A 17,104-nucleotide genomic window follows, 5' to 3' on the forward strand; every position below is an offset into this window, starting at 1 on the left:
TTCATTTTCTGGCATAGATATCATAAAAGGAAGTGATGATCAATGTCTCTCTCACTCATCTGCAGGTGTGCCATTCTGTATGTGGTATGCACTGCAGCATATTTTGAAGTTTTCTTTAATAAAAAAAAGTATCTTGCCCTGTTCCTATTAGTACAACGATCAGCTGATCAGCTGTTCCTCTGCGCTACCTCGCTGGCATGGCTCAGTTTCAACCACTATTTTATTATGTTTGTTTATTTTAGTTTGTTTACTTGTTTACACAGTCAGTCACCTGAGATAATCAGGCCATGACATGTCAAACTTTCTCACCAAGTAAAATGAAAGTGTATATGTAATATTGCTTATGAAGGGATTCTTCCTTGTTTTGATTGTGTAATAATGATGTAAAAGTTAAAATAAATTTTTCTTTGAAGGTATGACCACCCTAATCTTTGACAGCCACCTGCTAGCCTAGTACCACCACTGAACCTATTTTTTGTACATACAGCATAAGTTTTTAACATCCTTTCCACCAACTAAAGAAACTGCCAGTGTTGAAATACTGTCAGAATCTTAAAGACATTTTTGAACATAGTGGTGACATGAAGAATGAAATGTGCATTTTATATCATCATTTAGTTAAATATTTTACATCTAAAGTCTTTCATCCTTTATAATAACTAAAGTCGTTTTCACGTTCAGAAGACACAACGGCGCTTATGGAGAAACCGCACAGTGTTGCCAATACAGCGCTAGCTCATGTCGCCGGGAAATGATGACCTTCCTTCACAATGAAGGTGTTACATATTTTGTATATATAATGATAATTATATGTAATTATTAATATTAATATTATACTGTGAACGTTACAGTTACCCTTTTTACAATGATCCATTGCGATCACTACACACGCGAGTGTAATGCACGAATATGACACTTCAGAAATCACTTAAAAAAGTAAAAATCACTGAGCGCTCACACAACTGAAAACACTTTTTCGAGAGAGGGAAAAAGTCTAAACAGACCAAAGTACTCACTCACTCAAGTAAGGGGAACCTGGCACATGGGTTAGATTCAAGTTGCAACACAAACAAACAAATGAGTTATGGCCCACCTGAACTGATAAGACCTGAATGACTCAAGCAAGGCATGTCATATTTCTATCTTGAAGCCCCATATTTTGTCACGTGTTGGAAAGCCTTTCAAAGGTTAATATGATGTCTATGAATTTATGTGTAAGTTGGAAACTGAAAGGTAATCTTCATTTCAGTATTAATGTCGACAGTAATGTAAACAAAAAGAAGGTGTATTTGCGACAGCACTAATGTTACTCACAACAGCAGGATTGGAAATAATTGTCAATTATTAAATTTAAGTAATTTCAATTCTATTATAACAAACTGCATGAAGTTCATATTTTTACTGAATGGAAATAAAATAACAACTCGAAAACTTGGTGGTGATAGCCGGAATGCTGCGGTGAGCCAGCTCAAGATGGCCTAACAACGTATCCTTACTTCGCGTGCGGTTCGGGTTAAAAAGAAACTCCAAATGCATGGAAGTAATATTTCTGGGAACCTTTGAGTGGTTATAAAAAATAATTTCATTATTTTCTCCACAACTTTGTCGCTGGAAGTTTTTACTTGGAATTACAGAACAAAAAATGGCCAGCGACGACATTTTCTACTGCACGAATATAAAAAATCTCCACATACTTTATTTGAATATTTTTTAATGCAAATATGCTTTATTGATAAATTCTGAGTACCACCATCACCTATGACAATTAAAAAACAGTGTCAATTTTTTTTTAATAATGAATGCTTCAATTTTACGGCATGTTTCAACGTTAGGAATGAAAACAATGTAAAAATTGTGTTTTCACAGAAAATTTGCGTTTTTAATTTATCTAAAATTATGTAAGCAAGTTACCAGTTTTTTGTGTTCACCATCGTATTCTCTACAAAATTTCCTGCAAAACTGCAGGTACCGATTTTACTTAAGCTAAATTTGTAAATCCAGAAATTTCACAACAGCACGCTCGTATTTCCCATAAGAAAAGCATTGCCCATAAGAGTCCATTGTGTCTTCTGAACGTGAAAACGACTATAGACCTCTGAATTTAGTTCTTAATCTATTTTTTTCCTTTGCATGTAAATCCGAAATAACAAGTTATGTAAGCACTTCATTAAAAAGTGAAACAACTGGCGAAATTTTATAGTGCCTAAAATAACCTATTTTCCTTGTTAGATCCTATTTTTGGTGTGCCTAAATTAAACCTTTTTTTAGGTTTTACAGGATTTTTTTTTTTATTTCACAGAGGTATTTACTCGGTTTGGTGACAAAACAATTCAATGACTGACGAGTTTGAAACATGTTCTCTGTCAATTTCCCTCCCTCCAAGTCTATGTAGTTTTTCAAAGCTCTGAACAAAACAAAATGCCTGATGCTACTGTTACCTGTACACAATGGCAGTGATTAAAGAGAAAGTAAACTGTCCTTGTCCTTCCCCCTTCCCAGTTTTGGCACCCAATCACCTGCACAGTCACAAGTGCAAACTTCTTATCCCTGTAGTGGTGTTCACTTTCTCGTCACTTCGGTCCTTTTGTGGCATTCACACCTTGTGAAGTAACATTTCAGCACATAAAATTATCCTCACAGACAAAAAAGGCAGGGTTTGACTGGATAACATGAAAAAAGATTCATGGTGGTCACTAGGACCATGACAAAATTCAAGTTCAATTCCAGATTTTCAAGGCGAACATTCCAAAAATCCAAGTGTACAAGCACATGTTTTCTCTTATTCCAACCTTATGTATTACACACTCTCACCACCAAACCCCCCCCCCTCCCCAACACACACACAAAAATATTAACAATATAAATTGTCTGTGTGACTTTAATGTTCCCACAATATTACCTAATCAACTTCAAGATATCTTATTTTGCAATAATCTTAAATCTTTCAGACAGATTGTTCTGCAGAAGACATTAACAAAGTAAACAGATTGAGAAAATTTTGTTTTATTTTCCATACAGCTTTCTATCTCCTCCTCCATAAAAATAAAAATAAAAGCTGAACTCAGAGAAAATTGGCTCAGGGCATTTATAAATATGTATAAATTTAATGGGAGTTGGATTAATAAAAGTTGCAAATTTTTAACATCTACAGAGAAAAAAATTCACGCATAATTCCTGGAGCCAATCATTCATGAATAATTCCCACGAATTCTAAGCGAGTAGCCACTCTGATATTGTGCAGCAAATAAAACATACGTAATTCATTTTCATATAAACAAGTAACTTTTGCTAAGAACACAAGCATAGTATTACAATAATTTGTGGATAATTTTGAAAATGATGTCTAGAAATTACAATTTGGTTGTTATATATCTATTAAAATTTCTTACGGTTCTTGTGAAATTTTGTTATTAACGAATGTATCTAATCAGTAGTTTTCAGGAATTTTGTACCATTTTACATTTTTTGGAACCTAGTTTAGAATTTTTCAAGCCCAATTTAAAATTTTTAGAACCTATTTCAGGATTTTCAGAACCTATTTTAGAAACTTAAAAAGTGCACCTAAAAATTCGAGGCCAATAATAACCCATTGTATAACATTTCTTGCGGGCCAAGTCCTACCTACAGACTGCTGACCTCACTCCCACATGCCTCAGAAGACATAGCCAATCATCTAACCAGTTAGGGGGTGATGAGTGGTCAGCAAGACGAACCCCAAGTCATTGTTTTAGGTTTATGTGACCGGGTTACGCTACTCATTTGTAGCTCTCCAACTTCCTCATGATGGTGGGCGGTCCCCCGTCTCGCACACAGGCCGAAATATCGGGTGATAAGTTGTCACGCTCATTCCATGGAGAGACAAACCTGTGTGCATCCCATAGCCCAAACCCAAAGCCTGATGCCTTAGAATACATGGCCACAGTGTGGGACTCATCCTCTACCCCAGTTATACTTAAATATACTTTTAAGTCACATTATTAACTCACTTTCGAAACATGTACCATTACAATAAACAGTACAACAAAAGAAGTGTTTGAAGTTTACAAAGAATTTCAGACCACCAGAGTATTTAAAACCAAACCTTCAGATATTTGATGAAGAATGTATAAAAAGTAATATCAGAGAAAGTTTCCATGAGATAAATGTACCGTAAAACTATTTAAGGCATTTGATTTATAGACTTTTTACAAGAAATATTGGAAGTTATTGCACAGATATGCCTTCATGCTGTTATATGAAAACGTGCTTAGAATTGTGGTTATAAATAATGACTCACCTTCAGGTAGCGGTGACTATCTCTTGTTACAAAGAACACTGTCCCCCCTCCACATCCATTAGGAATCAAATTTTGGAATAGACATTTCTTTGCCACCAAAACTCCTGTTGAAAACAAACAAGTAGATTAATAATATACGTTAAAAACAATTCCTGTGATATTTCAAAAGGAAACTGTATTAATTTTTCCTTCATTATGTACAATAATTGTATCCAGCAGTCATTCCAACATGATACCAAATTTAAGAATGTAAATACTGAAAAAACTAAACAGATAAAATCTGCAAATCTGTACACAAATTAAAAGTACACAACCTCTGCCACGTGTGACACTAAACGAGTGAACTTACTGTGGTAAATTCCACATGATTGATGGATTGACTGACTTGGCTTTATTTTACTTCGCATTTCTGCCACTTTTGGCTAATCGTGTGATATTGATGAAGGGACACTCACAAAAGACACTCATGCACAGGTCGAGAATTGAACAGTTTGACCCTTGGCATGCTGTGTTAACCACTCCACCATGAAGGTCAGCACATTCCACATGACAATGCTTCATTATATCATACTGGATGGGATCTACGTATATTATAATAATATGCCATCCAGTGATAAAGAGAATGTTTGTATATATCCATGACATAAATAAATAAAAAAAAATGACAAAATCTGTAACCTGAACAGTTCTAATCCAAAGAAAAGTCTAACAAATATGTTTCTGTGTGAGGCTTCAAATCTCATAACTAGGGAGCAGAAGTTGATGAAATGTCACCTTTTTTCTGACATCTCGGACAAAATGCCCATTAAATATACACAACATTACACTTCGTCTAGAACCCAAAAAAGGTAATTTTAAAATGCATTTTTTGTCAGTTTTCAGGTCATTTTCCCCGATTTCAGTCATTTTTGCGATATTCGGTGTATTGTTTCGTCATATTTTGTCACTTCTTTCATTTTTTTTAATATTCTTGAGTCTTTTCACCAAGGTGGACATAGGTCTACATATATCTCGCAGGATTGCAATTTACGAACAGAAGAAATGCTGAACTGGTGACAACAGTCTTTGTTGTGTCGGGGAAACCAACCAGGTGACCCTCTGGGGCAAACTCAGATTTAAGATCAGATAAGGAGAGGCTGGAATAACCCTGGCAAGATCGTGAAACCCATGGGGAAATTTTCCTGGACACACCATACTACATCACCAGGCAAAGATGCAGGAAATATTCAGTGAATACAACTTTCTTATTAAATTGTTTTAAAATTATTTGGTTGTTTCCATTGGAAATCCTCGTTGCATATTTTAATTGCATGTGCATGTGGTATCATTTGGTGCCTTTCTTTTTTTTTTTTTTTTTTTTTGAAGGCAAGATTGAATTTTGTTTAATTTCCTTTTCATTTCAATTTTTAACTAACAAATTTAATGGTCATTTTTTTGCATTTTTTATGTCATTTTTTACCATTTATTAGGACATTCTATAGGTCATATACCTATATCTTTTAGGTCATCAACTTCCGCTCTCTATTCATAACTTTATTTCTTCTCAAAAAACAGAAGACAATTAAGAATACAGTACTTAAACATGCAAGCAGAAGCTTATCTAGTAAAGATTTATTTTTTGGAAATTAGCAAATATATTGGGATACACAAATTTCCTGCTTCATCACATTACTAAGGTGATTTGATTTATTTTCCATCAGTTTTCTGCCACTTATGACTAATTGTGAAGATGAGAATGAATGGTGGTAAGATTCAACTGATAAATGCCACTCACGAACACAAAGGCCTCAAAGGGCATTGCAAAGCAAAACATAAAACATTAAAATGCTGACCAACGCAAAATTTATTGTATAAAAAATATACACTAAATCGTAACATTTCCATCCTCTAACAGGGTCTAATAAATTTTAAATTTACTATTTATTGTGAATCTTTGTCTGAAGAAGACCCTGTTAGAGGGTGGAAACTTTACGTTTTTAGTGTATATTTCTTATAATAAACTTTGCCTTGGTCAGTATTTTAATGTTTTATTAACATGGAAACAAGGTTTAACAATGTTACCAAAGTAAAAAAAAACTATTCTAGCACAGTGGGCTGCATAAATAGAATAAGCAGGTGCACATGCACACACACTGCGATGTTTGCAGAGTAGGTGATCAAGAAGTGAACACATTGTCCACAGTTTTCAATTTAGAACCTTCTCATAGATATATCAACTTCTTTCATGACCTGGTACATGGTAAACTACATACATGTCTGTTCACAGAGGTGGAAGCGAGCATGCATACTTTTTTTTCCCCCACCAAAACCTGAGCACATTTCACTTGTAGTGGGTGCTCCCTGATTTTGTGAGCAGGTTCTCAACATTTTATTCATATAAAATAAAGCAAGTGCTCGTTTCTATTAATATGATACAATGCATGGACACTTACCTGGAGTCTGCACTCCTCCAACAAACTTGTGAACTGAGAAAAACATTGCGTCCTTGTACACTGCTCCCTGATCAAGACCAGGTACAACTGGATTCATATCCATCTTCACATATGGAGCTGGAAAAGAATTACAGAAGATTTAGTTGGAACTATTTAATAATACAGAAAAGGTGCTTATTCAGTTTAATGATAAATTTATGAGAAAAATTAAAGGACATATTCCTAAAGACTCTTCAATATAATATCTTTCTTCGATGGATGATTAATTCATGGGTTGTGATTGTCATTTTATGATGGCATATCAGTAACACATAAATTTCCCCATGAATTCCTTATATTTCTGTAAATTATCTATTTTCTATTTCACTGTAGACACATAAAAAGCTATTGCTTGTTTAAGAGAACAGTTTGTTTTGGTGGTAATATCCTACATGGTAACAAAATGTTCCGTGAAATCATTTGCCTATATTTTAGGTGTAACCTTTTATGCAAAACAGGCAGTATTTTAAGTGTGTTGTATGGGGGGCACGTGGAAGTTTTAGTGGGGACAGTGCCACTTCCACCCCTCCCTAATGAGATCATTGTTATAATACCATGAAATGCATTTTGGAGTGTGCTAATTAGAAAGATTCTTGTTCTAGAACTCTAGGCTCTACAGAGTCACTGGCAAGTACTTTCATACATGTTATGAATGAAAACATGGTCATTTGTAACACATGTTATAAAGAAAACATATTAGCAGTTCTTCTTGGACATGTCTACAATGACTTTTCAAAAAGGGCTTAGTTCGAAAATCAAGCAAAACAACTCTTTACAAAAAATTGTTCAAAAATGTTTCTCAAGATTTCAGGAGAATACTTGTGGGGGCTGTTTTCTGGACTAACTTTGAATAGTCCTGTTTAATTATACACTGCTCGCCATTAAAATTGCAACACCCAGAAGGAAATGAGATAGAAACACGAAACTTGGCAAATATGTAGTTCATAATAAGATAAGAAAATGATTACAGTTAGAGCTCGGTGGTGTGACATGTTACATGTAGAACATGGTCGCATAACCCCAAGGAGCTAGTAGCGTGTACAGCCTCCACGGGCGGCAATAACTGCTGCAACATGGCGAGGCATGGACAGAATGAGTCTATCGATGTCTGCTTGCGGTATAGCATCCCAAGCGGCTTACACACGGTGCCAGAGGTCTTCAACATTACGTGCCGGAAACCTGAGTTGGGCCAGCCGGCGACCCACCATGGACCAGACATGTTCAATTGGCGACATATCCGACGAACGTGCTGGCCAAGGAAGCAGGGGCACGTGGTTAGCTTCCATAAATGCGAGGACATTCCTTGCAACATGGGAACGCACGTTATCCTGTTGAAAAGTGGCATTATGCAGTGCATGGATTAATGGGACAGCAACAGGGGTGAGAACCTGTGTGATGTACCGTTGGCTGTTCAATATCCCTTGAATGCATACAAGACGCGAACGAACACCTATGGCGATTGCACCCCATACCATGATACCCAATGAAGGCCCTGTGTGATGATGCATGATGCAGGCGTCATGAAGCCTAAGCTGCTCGTCAAGTCAACCTTGCAGCAGGTTTTATGTATCAATCCGCGCGAGAACTGAGCTCAGAATCTTCCGTGCCAGTCTTTCCTCAACCGCCGAACTGCTTACATCGCAGACACTGAGAAAATCCACAGTATTGCCAACCGCACAACACATCAAAACCCGCATGCATGTCAAGTGGAATGTATTTTTGCTTCTCTTTGTCTCCTGAAACATAAAATTTTAAAAGTACTTTCTGCGCATAGATTATTTAATAAATGTGTCATTACTTAATATAAATGCGAAATATCTTCGAAACATGAGAGCGTGTGTGTATATTTCGAGCACGCAAAAATAAAAATGAACAAAGATAAAAGTAAACAACGATAGGCCCTCTTGAATTTAATGACAATTTTTTTTTTTTTTGGTTTAGAAAGAAATACATTTATGAAAAACGTGGTTGCTTCGTCCGCAATACATCCGTTCCTGTAAGACACACGCAATTCAAGTTATACCACCAAAAAAAGCATCATTTGTTATTGGTGATATATACAATCAGGTGCATTGTCTGTCGCTATTACTCTGGTTTCAATTTATGAATCACTTCACTAAACCAGGATTCAAATCTTGGTCTGTCCATTTCTTGCGGATAATCACCCTTCCCTTTCTTTGCGCGGAACAGTAAATATGCACCTTCAACAAAGCTTTCATTGCCGCCAGTGGGTGAAACAATAAGCCTCCCCCTTCCCCTCATCGTTGGTTTCTTCAGCCCTGGCGTGGTTTTGCATGCTGGTATCCTTCCATGTTTTATTCCCCCTTCCCCCACCCACCGAGTTGAAGGACGTCTCGTCCAAATAATAAACATGTTTCTTCTCACTGCGATATCTTTTAATACCGCGGAGATTCTTTTGTCGTCAAAAAACAAACAATCGTTTCCTCTTGCTAAACTCAAACAGCAAATCATTCAACACCCGTGATACAATTCGTGCGCACATTGACGGCAAATCACCTCACGCCCTGTTTTACTTTGATCTTGTTGCCGCAAGGAGGATTATGCATTCAAAACAACTTGCTTGTCTTTGAAGAAAATTTCCCTTCGGACGAAGTCCAAAATAACATTCGGGTAAAACCGCGCGCTGAACAGTAGATTCAGCCATTCTCGCCGCTCTACAATAAACATAGGGTTAAAATAGTGGGATGTGCAACACTGGTATCGCCGATTTCACGCGTTCTGCAACGCATTCAGTCTCGCTCGACTCGCTCTAAAGTTTCAGTGTCTCTTCAACGCACTACACATTGCAGTTGGCGAATCTACGGTTCCAAGTTCGTCTGCACAGTGATTGCAACCAATTAAGTCCATACCTGCTAATGGATGTACTATTTTGTCTGTATATTACAAATTAAATAACTGTTTTCTTGCAAGTATGCAGTTGTGTCGGAATAGAACCCGTCTCAGTGGAACTATGTTCTTGCGCGTACGTTTGGAACTACATATGCGAAAACCTGCTGCAAGGTTGACTTGACGAGCAGCTTAGTGCCACGGTGCCGCCACACACGTGTACGTCCATCATGATGTTGTATACAGAAGCGGGATTCATCAGAGAACACTACAGCATTCCACTCCGCCATTCATGCACGACGGTCTTGGCACCATCTCAGACGCAAACGCCTATGCTCTAGCGTCAGAGGAATCTGCAACAGTGGGCACCGGGAAAAAATTCCCCGGTTCGCCAAACGAAGAAGCACAGTTTGTGGGGACACTGGACGTTGTAAAACATCCCGCACTTCATGCGCAATCCTCGTTGACATGGCCGTTCTGTCTGTAAGGGCCATGCGTATCAGACGTCTGTCCTCTCGTTCCGTCGTCCGACGCGGACATTGTGAACCTCTACGTCACTCTACAGTGCCTTCCTGGACCCACTGGTTCCATACACAGATCACTGTGGATGCATTCCGTCCTACACGGGCACCGATCTCACGGTAGGATATTCCGCATTCACGGTATGCAACAATTCGGCCGCGATCGAACTGGGAAACCTGCTGGAATCGCTGCCGTATTCGACGACGTGGCATTGCTGACCGATTTTAACACACTACACTCACGACCATGCACTTTCACTGCTCTTCTGCACCTATCTGACCTGCTACAGGTACCACTTACCAGATGGCGTGGCAGGCGCACATGACGCATGACGGCCTTCAACACCTAATCATTTCCTTCTGCACCTCTCCTCTACACACTGTGCACATTTCGTCCGATTCCGATTACTCCTTCTGGTTGTTGCATTTTTAATGGCGAGCAGTGTATAATAAATAAGAATTGGTGCAGTAAACCGGGTCATATATTCAGACACAATGGGTCAATGCTGAAATTTTTGGGGCTCCCACTGGAAATCGAACCAGAGATCGCTTGCACCACAGGCAAGAGTGCTAACAGTTTGACTACACAGGAACCCAAAGTAAAAAAAAATACATAATCAGGCAAAATCACACACATGACAAAAACACTTTTAAAAGCTGCCTGAGCAATGATTACATTCAAACCTGGAACAGTTCAAAAGGACTGAATATATTTGTTACCTGCTGCTGCATAATCCCAGAATGCAAGGGCTCCATATTGATGGAGTAATCCCGTGGTGGCTATATCATCTGCTAAAATTCCGGTGATGTTGGAAGCTGCTGAGAAGCATCCTATTAACATCTTCCCGAGACTTTTGTGCTGCTGGAGCTGCTGATCAAGATCTGTTAGATCCAGGAAACCCTCCTTAGTTTCCGCAATCCTCACAATCTTCAGGAGAAACAAACAATTGTAAGCACATCCTCTAAACAAGATTTTAAAATGTTCATATTAAAACTAAAACTAATCTCCATGCTCAACAGCCCTCTAAGAGGCAAGCCTGTCTGTCAGAGAACCTTTTTCATTGGGTGATGCGTGGTCAGCACATCGAGTCCCATCGCCAAGGTTGTTTTCTGGCTTTCGAGTCTGGAGCCCGCTACTTTTTTTCAAGTAGTCCCCCCACCAATTGTTTTCACGATGCTGGGTCAATACTGAAATTTTGGGGTCTCCCACCGGGAATTGAACCCAGGATCAGTTGCGCCAAAGGCAAAAGCATGAACCAGCTATGCAGGAGCACAAAACATAAATGTGTTAAACATAATGAAATAGTCAGAAAAGGTGGAAACTTGGATTTTGCCATGCCATAAATGCAATTCCTGTCTGTCCTTCGAAGAATATCATGGCCAAATCAAACAATTATAGATGTTTTCTGTGTATATGGGTATGGTTGTAAATACAATTATCCCCTGCATGTCTGTATATTTGTTTATATATGAGTATTTACATGTGTATAGTTATAAATGTCTCAGTCTGTACATAGATATGTAACTTGTTCTACTTCAGTGAATATCATTTTTAGATTTATGTTCTCTAGAATACTTGTGCTGGTGTTCTTTATGAAACGATTATTGTAGTTTTGATCTCCTTCTTTTGTTTTGTTTTGTTGTAATTGTAATTTTTTAATTGTTTAAAATATATTGTAATTGGAGCGAAAGCTCTGTTATAGGTGAAATAAATAAATAAATGAAAAATGTTCATATACAGGTAGAAAAAAACAAAGAACACTAAAGAAAAATTAGAGAACACTAACATTAATCCTCTTCATCAACATTGTTGTTTACAACATGTTAATTTACATGATAATTCACTAAATGATAGAGAAAGTATAACTGACTTTTTCCTGGGTTCAGCTTAAAACATTTTTGTAACCAAGTAGAACTAAAACTACAAACATTTCTGTAATTTAGTTCATTTCTTCAAATTTTGTATATTCTTACATAAATAAAAAGACAAATAAATTAAGGTTCTTGATCCTGGACCTGTATAAATTAACTTTTCAAAAATGGTTTGGATCTAAAATCAAGCAAAACATTCCTAAAAAAATTGTTCCAAGATGCTTCCAGAGATTTCACAAGAATACTTGTGTGGACAGTTTTCTGGACTTCGTGTACAAGAAAACTGATATTCATAATGCCAATATTTCAAAATTATTGCAAACTTGCATGATCTTTTTAATTTTTGTTATTTAGGATTGCTTTTCTGCCACTTTTGGCTAATTGCAATGATAAGAAGTAATGATACGAGGAAAGTGATGATGGAACACTCACAAAGAACACCCATGCAAAAGCAGTGATTCAAACCCTGGGACCTCTGGCATTGTACCATACTGTACTAACCACTCAACCATGGAGGTTGGCACAAATATGGATGAAAAAATAAGAGTGGGGCCACAGTGTTCCAGTCAGTAGGGTAGCTGCCACACAGGAGACCTAAGCCTCGCTTCAGGTTAAGTTTGCAGCAGGTTTTATGTATTCATCCGCACGAGAACGGAACTCAGAATCATCCGTGACAATCTTGCCTGAACCTCCGAGCTCTTTGTATCGCAGACAATGAGAGAATCGGCAGTATTGACAACCCCTTAACACATTAAAACCCATACATCTCAGATCTCTTTGTATCACAGACAATAAGAGAATCGGCAGTATTGCCAACCCCTTAACACATTAAAACCCATACATGCTGTCAAGCGGAATGCATTTTTGCTTCTTTTTGTCTCCTGAACCATACCATTATCACTTCTTGGTGGTAATCACCATTCCCTTCTAGTTTTTTTGGACTTTTAACCACTGTTTCATAAACTTTTTCAAAAAAAACAATAGATGGCAGTACTACACCAACGCATCCACATGTCATACATTTACCCACAGAACACAGCAAAAACACTTAGAAACAGTGAACTAATTGTACAAAAATACAAACTACAAAAATCACTAACAACAACGGGACTAGAGTACACAATTTGGACACTATCCCTCCACACACATAAGATCTCGCGCATAGTCTCTATAGACTATTCATATACATTGCACACCAACCCCGGTTTATGTCAACATTCAATCTGGGGCGGTCCAGTCCCCGGAGATCAAGGTGAAAACCTAACGGTGCCCTTGACGTTGTCATCTGACAAAGTGGAGCCTGGGCCACTCATAATCCTACCTGACAATTTGTATATAGAGGTCCAACAGATGTGGTGGAGCCTAGGCCACCATTTATGTGACCTAACGACTACACGCTACCCTGAAGATGGAGGCACATTCAGCCTCTGAAACGTAGGTAAATCTCTTTTTAGTCCAAAAAACTAGAATGAATAAATCACCACTGATTACCCTTCCCTTTCTTTGCATGGAACAGTAAATATGCATCTTCAACAAAGCCTTCATTGCTGCCAGTGGGTGAAACAATAAGCCCCTTCCCCCGTTGGTTGCTTCAGCCCTGGTGGTGGTTTTGCACGTTCTCATGTGGTATCAATGTACGCCCCACGTTGATGCATGCGTTTCTTGTCATGGCATATTTTAATACTGCAGAGATTATTTTGTCGTCAAACAACAGTTTCCTACTCCTAAACTCAACCGCAAATCATTCAACACCCGAGACACAGTCCGTGCACACATTGACGGCAAATCACCTCACGCCCTGTTTTATTTTGGTCTTGTTGCCGTAAGGAGGAATATGTATTTAAAACAACTTGCTTGACTTTGAAGAGCTTTTTCCTTCAGATGATGCTGATTATAACACTCTGGCAAAGCTGGGCACTGAACAGGAGACCTCAATTCAGCCATTCTCGCTGCTGTATAGAAGGATTAGCAATGAATCACGATAAAAATAGGGTTAAAATAGTGGGATGTGCAACACTGGTATCACTGATTCCACGTGCTTTGCAACGTATTCAGTCTCACTCGACTCACTCTTGAGCTTCAGTGTTCCTTCAGCGTGACCGACTGCCCAGTTGGCGAATCTGCAGTTCCAAGTTCGTCTGCACAGTGATTGCAACTGATCAAGTCCATACCTGCTAATGGATGTATTATTTTGTCTTTATATTACACATTAAATAACTGTTTTCTTGCAAGTGTGCAGTTGTGTCGGAATGGAACCCGTTTCAGTGGAACTATATTCTGTGTGCACGATAGATCTACATATGCAAAAACCTACTGCAAACTTAACCTGAAGCGAGGCTTAGGTTCAACTTCCAGGGTGAGTCATTTCAGAAGGTAATTTTCCCAGCTGTGTCCCTGCAAAGAGGAGCTCTGGGATTCACAAGGTGTACCTGGGAACAACCCTGGGAGTCTCTGAGTATGGTGCTGATCACATCACCCTCACAAAATGGCTGACATTGTGAATGAGTGGGGAGGCTACCTCAACACCACCTCCCAAATGCATTCACAACTGTTGGCAATGTGCTGGGGGGTAACTTTACTCATTACATGACAAAATGGATATGCATTACACACAATATTTCTTCTGAAATCTGTATGAGTATTTTAAAACAAGATATATATATATATATATAATTTTTCAAAATTCAAAATATTGTTCCATTCTATAGATGCTCCACTCTTGCCAACCTCCATGGTTGAGTGGTTAGTACATGCATGCTATGATGCAAGGGGTCCTGGGTTCGATTCCCAACCTTGCCATGGGTAAGTGTTCCTTCATCAGAGGCCAGCAGCCAGAATTTTATTTAGGGGAGAAGGGATCTCATCCCTTTTCAGCAGTCACCATCTAAAGGTGAAAAAGTGTGGGGGTTGAAGCCCGAAGATGAATTTCTCAGTATATTACAGCTTATTACACAAGACGTGTAATCCTGCCAAGGAAGTAAAATTAATTACCACTATACACAATGCAAATGAGATATTTGTAAAATTTCAGGGGGAGGGGTTAAGCCCCCTGAGCCCTCACCCTGGCTACATGCCTCCATCAGTATCATATCACTTATCCTCACGATTAGCCGAAAGTGGCAAAAAAAAGCATCTCTAAAGAACAGACATAATAAAGACTATGCTCCACTCTTACCCAAGACACTACAATATTGATGAGTTTCTTAAAAAATTAAAAACATTTGTAAGATAAGCCCAAAGCAACTGGTTCCCAAGACAAATGTTGTCTTGGGTCTGCTCTTTATGCTCAGCTAGGTTAAGGGAGACTTTTAAGTTCACCATATGCACAGATAGGCTAATCAGTACTGGAGACACAGCTTAAAGTGGAATCCGAACCAACGTGTGCCTCCATATTAAAGTAGAAAAAATAACTGCCAAGGAACAACATGACTATGGCACATGGATGAATACATACAGAATATAACACGCTATTTGCAATGTGTCATAGCATGGAAATGAGGCACAAATGAGCAAAACATTATTAACGGAAATTGTTTGCCTTGATGTCGTCCATGAGTAAGTTTGTGTTGTTCAGTGATACACTGTACATGTACGCAAGAGCACCCACAAGGGGGGACTGGACAGAGGGGGCAGGCACTTGCCCACCCCACGAGATATCTGGAAAATGTTCATGTAATTCGAATGGTGTAATTGTAGCGTTATTTTATTACAAATAATATTGTTTCATGTGATTTGCAGTCTGTAAGGTACAGCAATTGAGTAACATGTCCAAGAAAATAACAACAGTACATTTTTACCAAAAACATTAGATTCATATTGACTGTCTTAACTAGAGCTGTGGGAGAAGGGACTGGGAAGGGAAATTTTATAATCTTAACATTTGGGACTGAAAACAAAATTTCAAGTTGCAGACATGGTGAAAATATTAAATTCTATACACTAACCCCCCCTTCTTTTTTTCAAGTGACCGGGTGTTGTTTTTTTTCACTTCAAATTTGAAATATAGTGCAGAAAATAGCATGAATCAACCACATTTAAATACGATCCTTTGGAAATTTCTCGATTGGTCAGGATCTGACTGACAATTCATGCTCAGTCAAATCGAATTGCTTTTCTTTAGAGTACCCTTTGGCACATTAAAATATGGATCAGGTACTATAAAGGAAAGTAAGTTAAGTGGTCTCTGCTTCATATCTGTGCATTGTGAAAAAGTACAAAAAGACAAATTCATAAACAATTTATAGATGCTTATGGAAAGTAAGCACGTGACATGTAAAATATTAATAAAAATAAACTGTGACATGTAAAATATTAATAAAAATAAACTGTGAGATATAAGTTTTTATGACTGAAGGGCAAGAAGGTAAATCTCACTCTGACCACCACAAAAAAAATCCTGTGGGTGCACTGGCATGTACATGTGCATTTTTAGATTTTTTTAACATACCTTTGCTCCCATTTCCCTCCATGGTAGGAGATTGGAATGATGTTCACATGGTCCAACGAACACAATGGGTGGTTCAGTCAAATTGAGAGCGTGGATGAGCTTGTGGACTGCGCCGGTGCAGCCCTGCCCTGAGAAAATCACAGCATCATGTTCTGAGGCATTCACTGCGTTTCTGAATATGTCGCGGGCTTCATGCCTGAAACAACACAGCAAAAGCACTGGGTCAACACGCATAATTACAACTTCACAATTAGAAAAAAAATATTTATGGGACAGTACCAGTATAGTTCCATGTTCCAGGGTTCCCGAGATAACCACACTGAAGAAAGTATCCATTGCAAACGGTAGTTGGTTAATTTGATCCAGTGCGGCATCATGGAATTTCAAAATTGAGGGGAGGGGAGACATGTTTCTGATATAATCCCTGGCAGTGGTTCATAATGCAACATAATATTCACATTCATGCAGGAGCAACACCAGGAAGGTGGGTGCGTATGCAAAGGGGTGCATGCACACCCCTTAATTTTTATCCTCAGCCCCTTTTTAAAACCTATGTTCAACCCAAAACTTACAGCACATGTCATATTATGCCATGCTGTCACATTAAGCATGGAATGTTAGGTATTAAGGCGAGGAGGGACAATTTCCCCTAGGTCTTTCTCGCTGGGGC

The 17,104-nt window shown here is 38.4% G+C and overlaps 1 protein-coding gene across 2 annotated transcripts in view; it reads right to left on the reverse strand.

Moving 5' to 3' along the window:
- Positions 1-17,104, reverse strand: part of LOC145993800 (uncharacterized) — a 206,120-nt gene that overhangs the window by 37,024 nt on the left and 151,992 nt on the right. For both annotated transcript variants that reach the window (XM_083129610.1, XM_083129611.1), the window contains exons 3-6: positions 16,435-16,630; positions 10,836-11,043; positions 6,709-6,825; positions 4,277-4,380 (exon numbers count right to left, since the gene is read on the reverse strand). In XM_083129610.1, coding sequence (XP_082985736.1) covers positions 4,277-4,380; positions 6,709-6,825; positions 10,836-11,043; positions 16,435-16,630 — 625 coding nt within the window. The remainder of the gene's footprint in view (positions 1-4,276; positions 4,381-6,708; positions 6,826-10,835; positions 11,044-16,434; positions 16,631-17,104) is intronic.

This window comes from Lepisma saccharinum, chromosome 10 (assembly GCF_977018435.1).
Source record: "Lepisma saccharinum chromosome 10, izLepSacc3.1, whole genome shotgun sequence".
Classification (NCBI taxonomy): Eukaryota; Metazoa; Arthropoda; class Insecta; order Zygentoma; family Lepismatidae; genus Lepisma; species Lepisma saccharinum.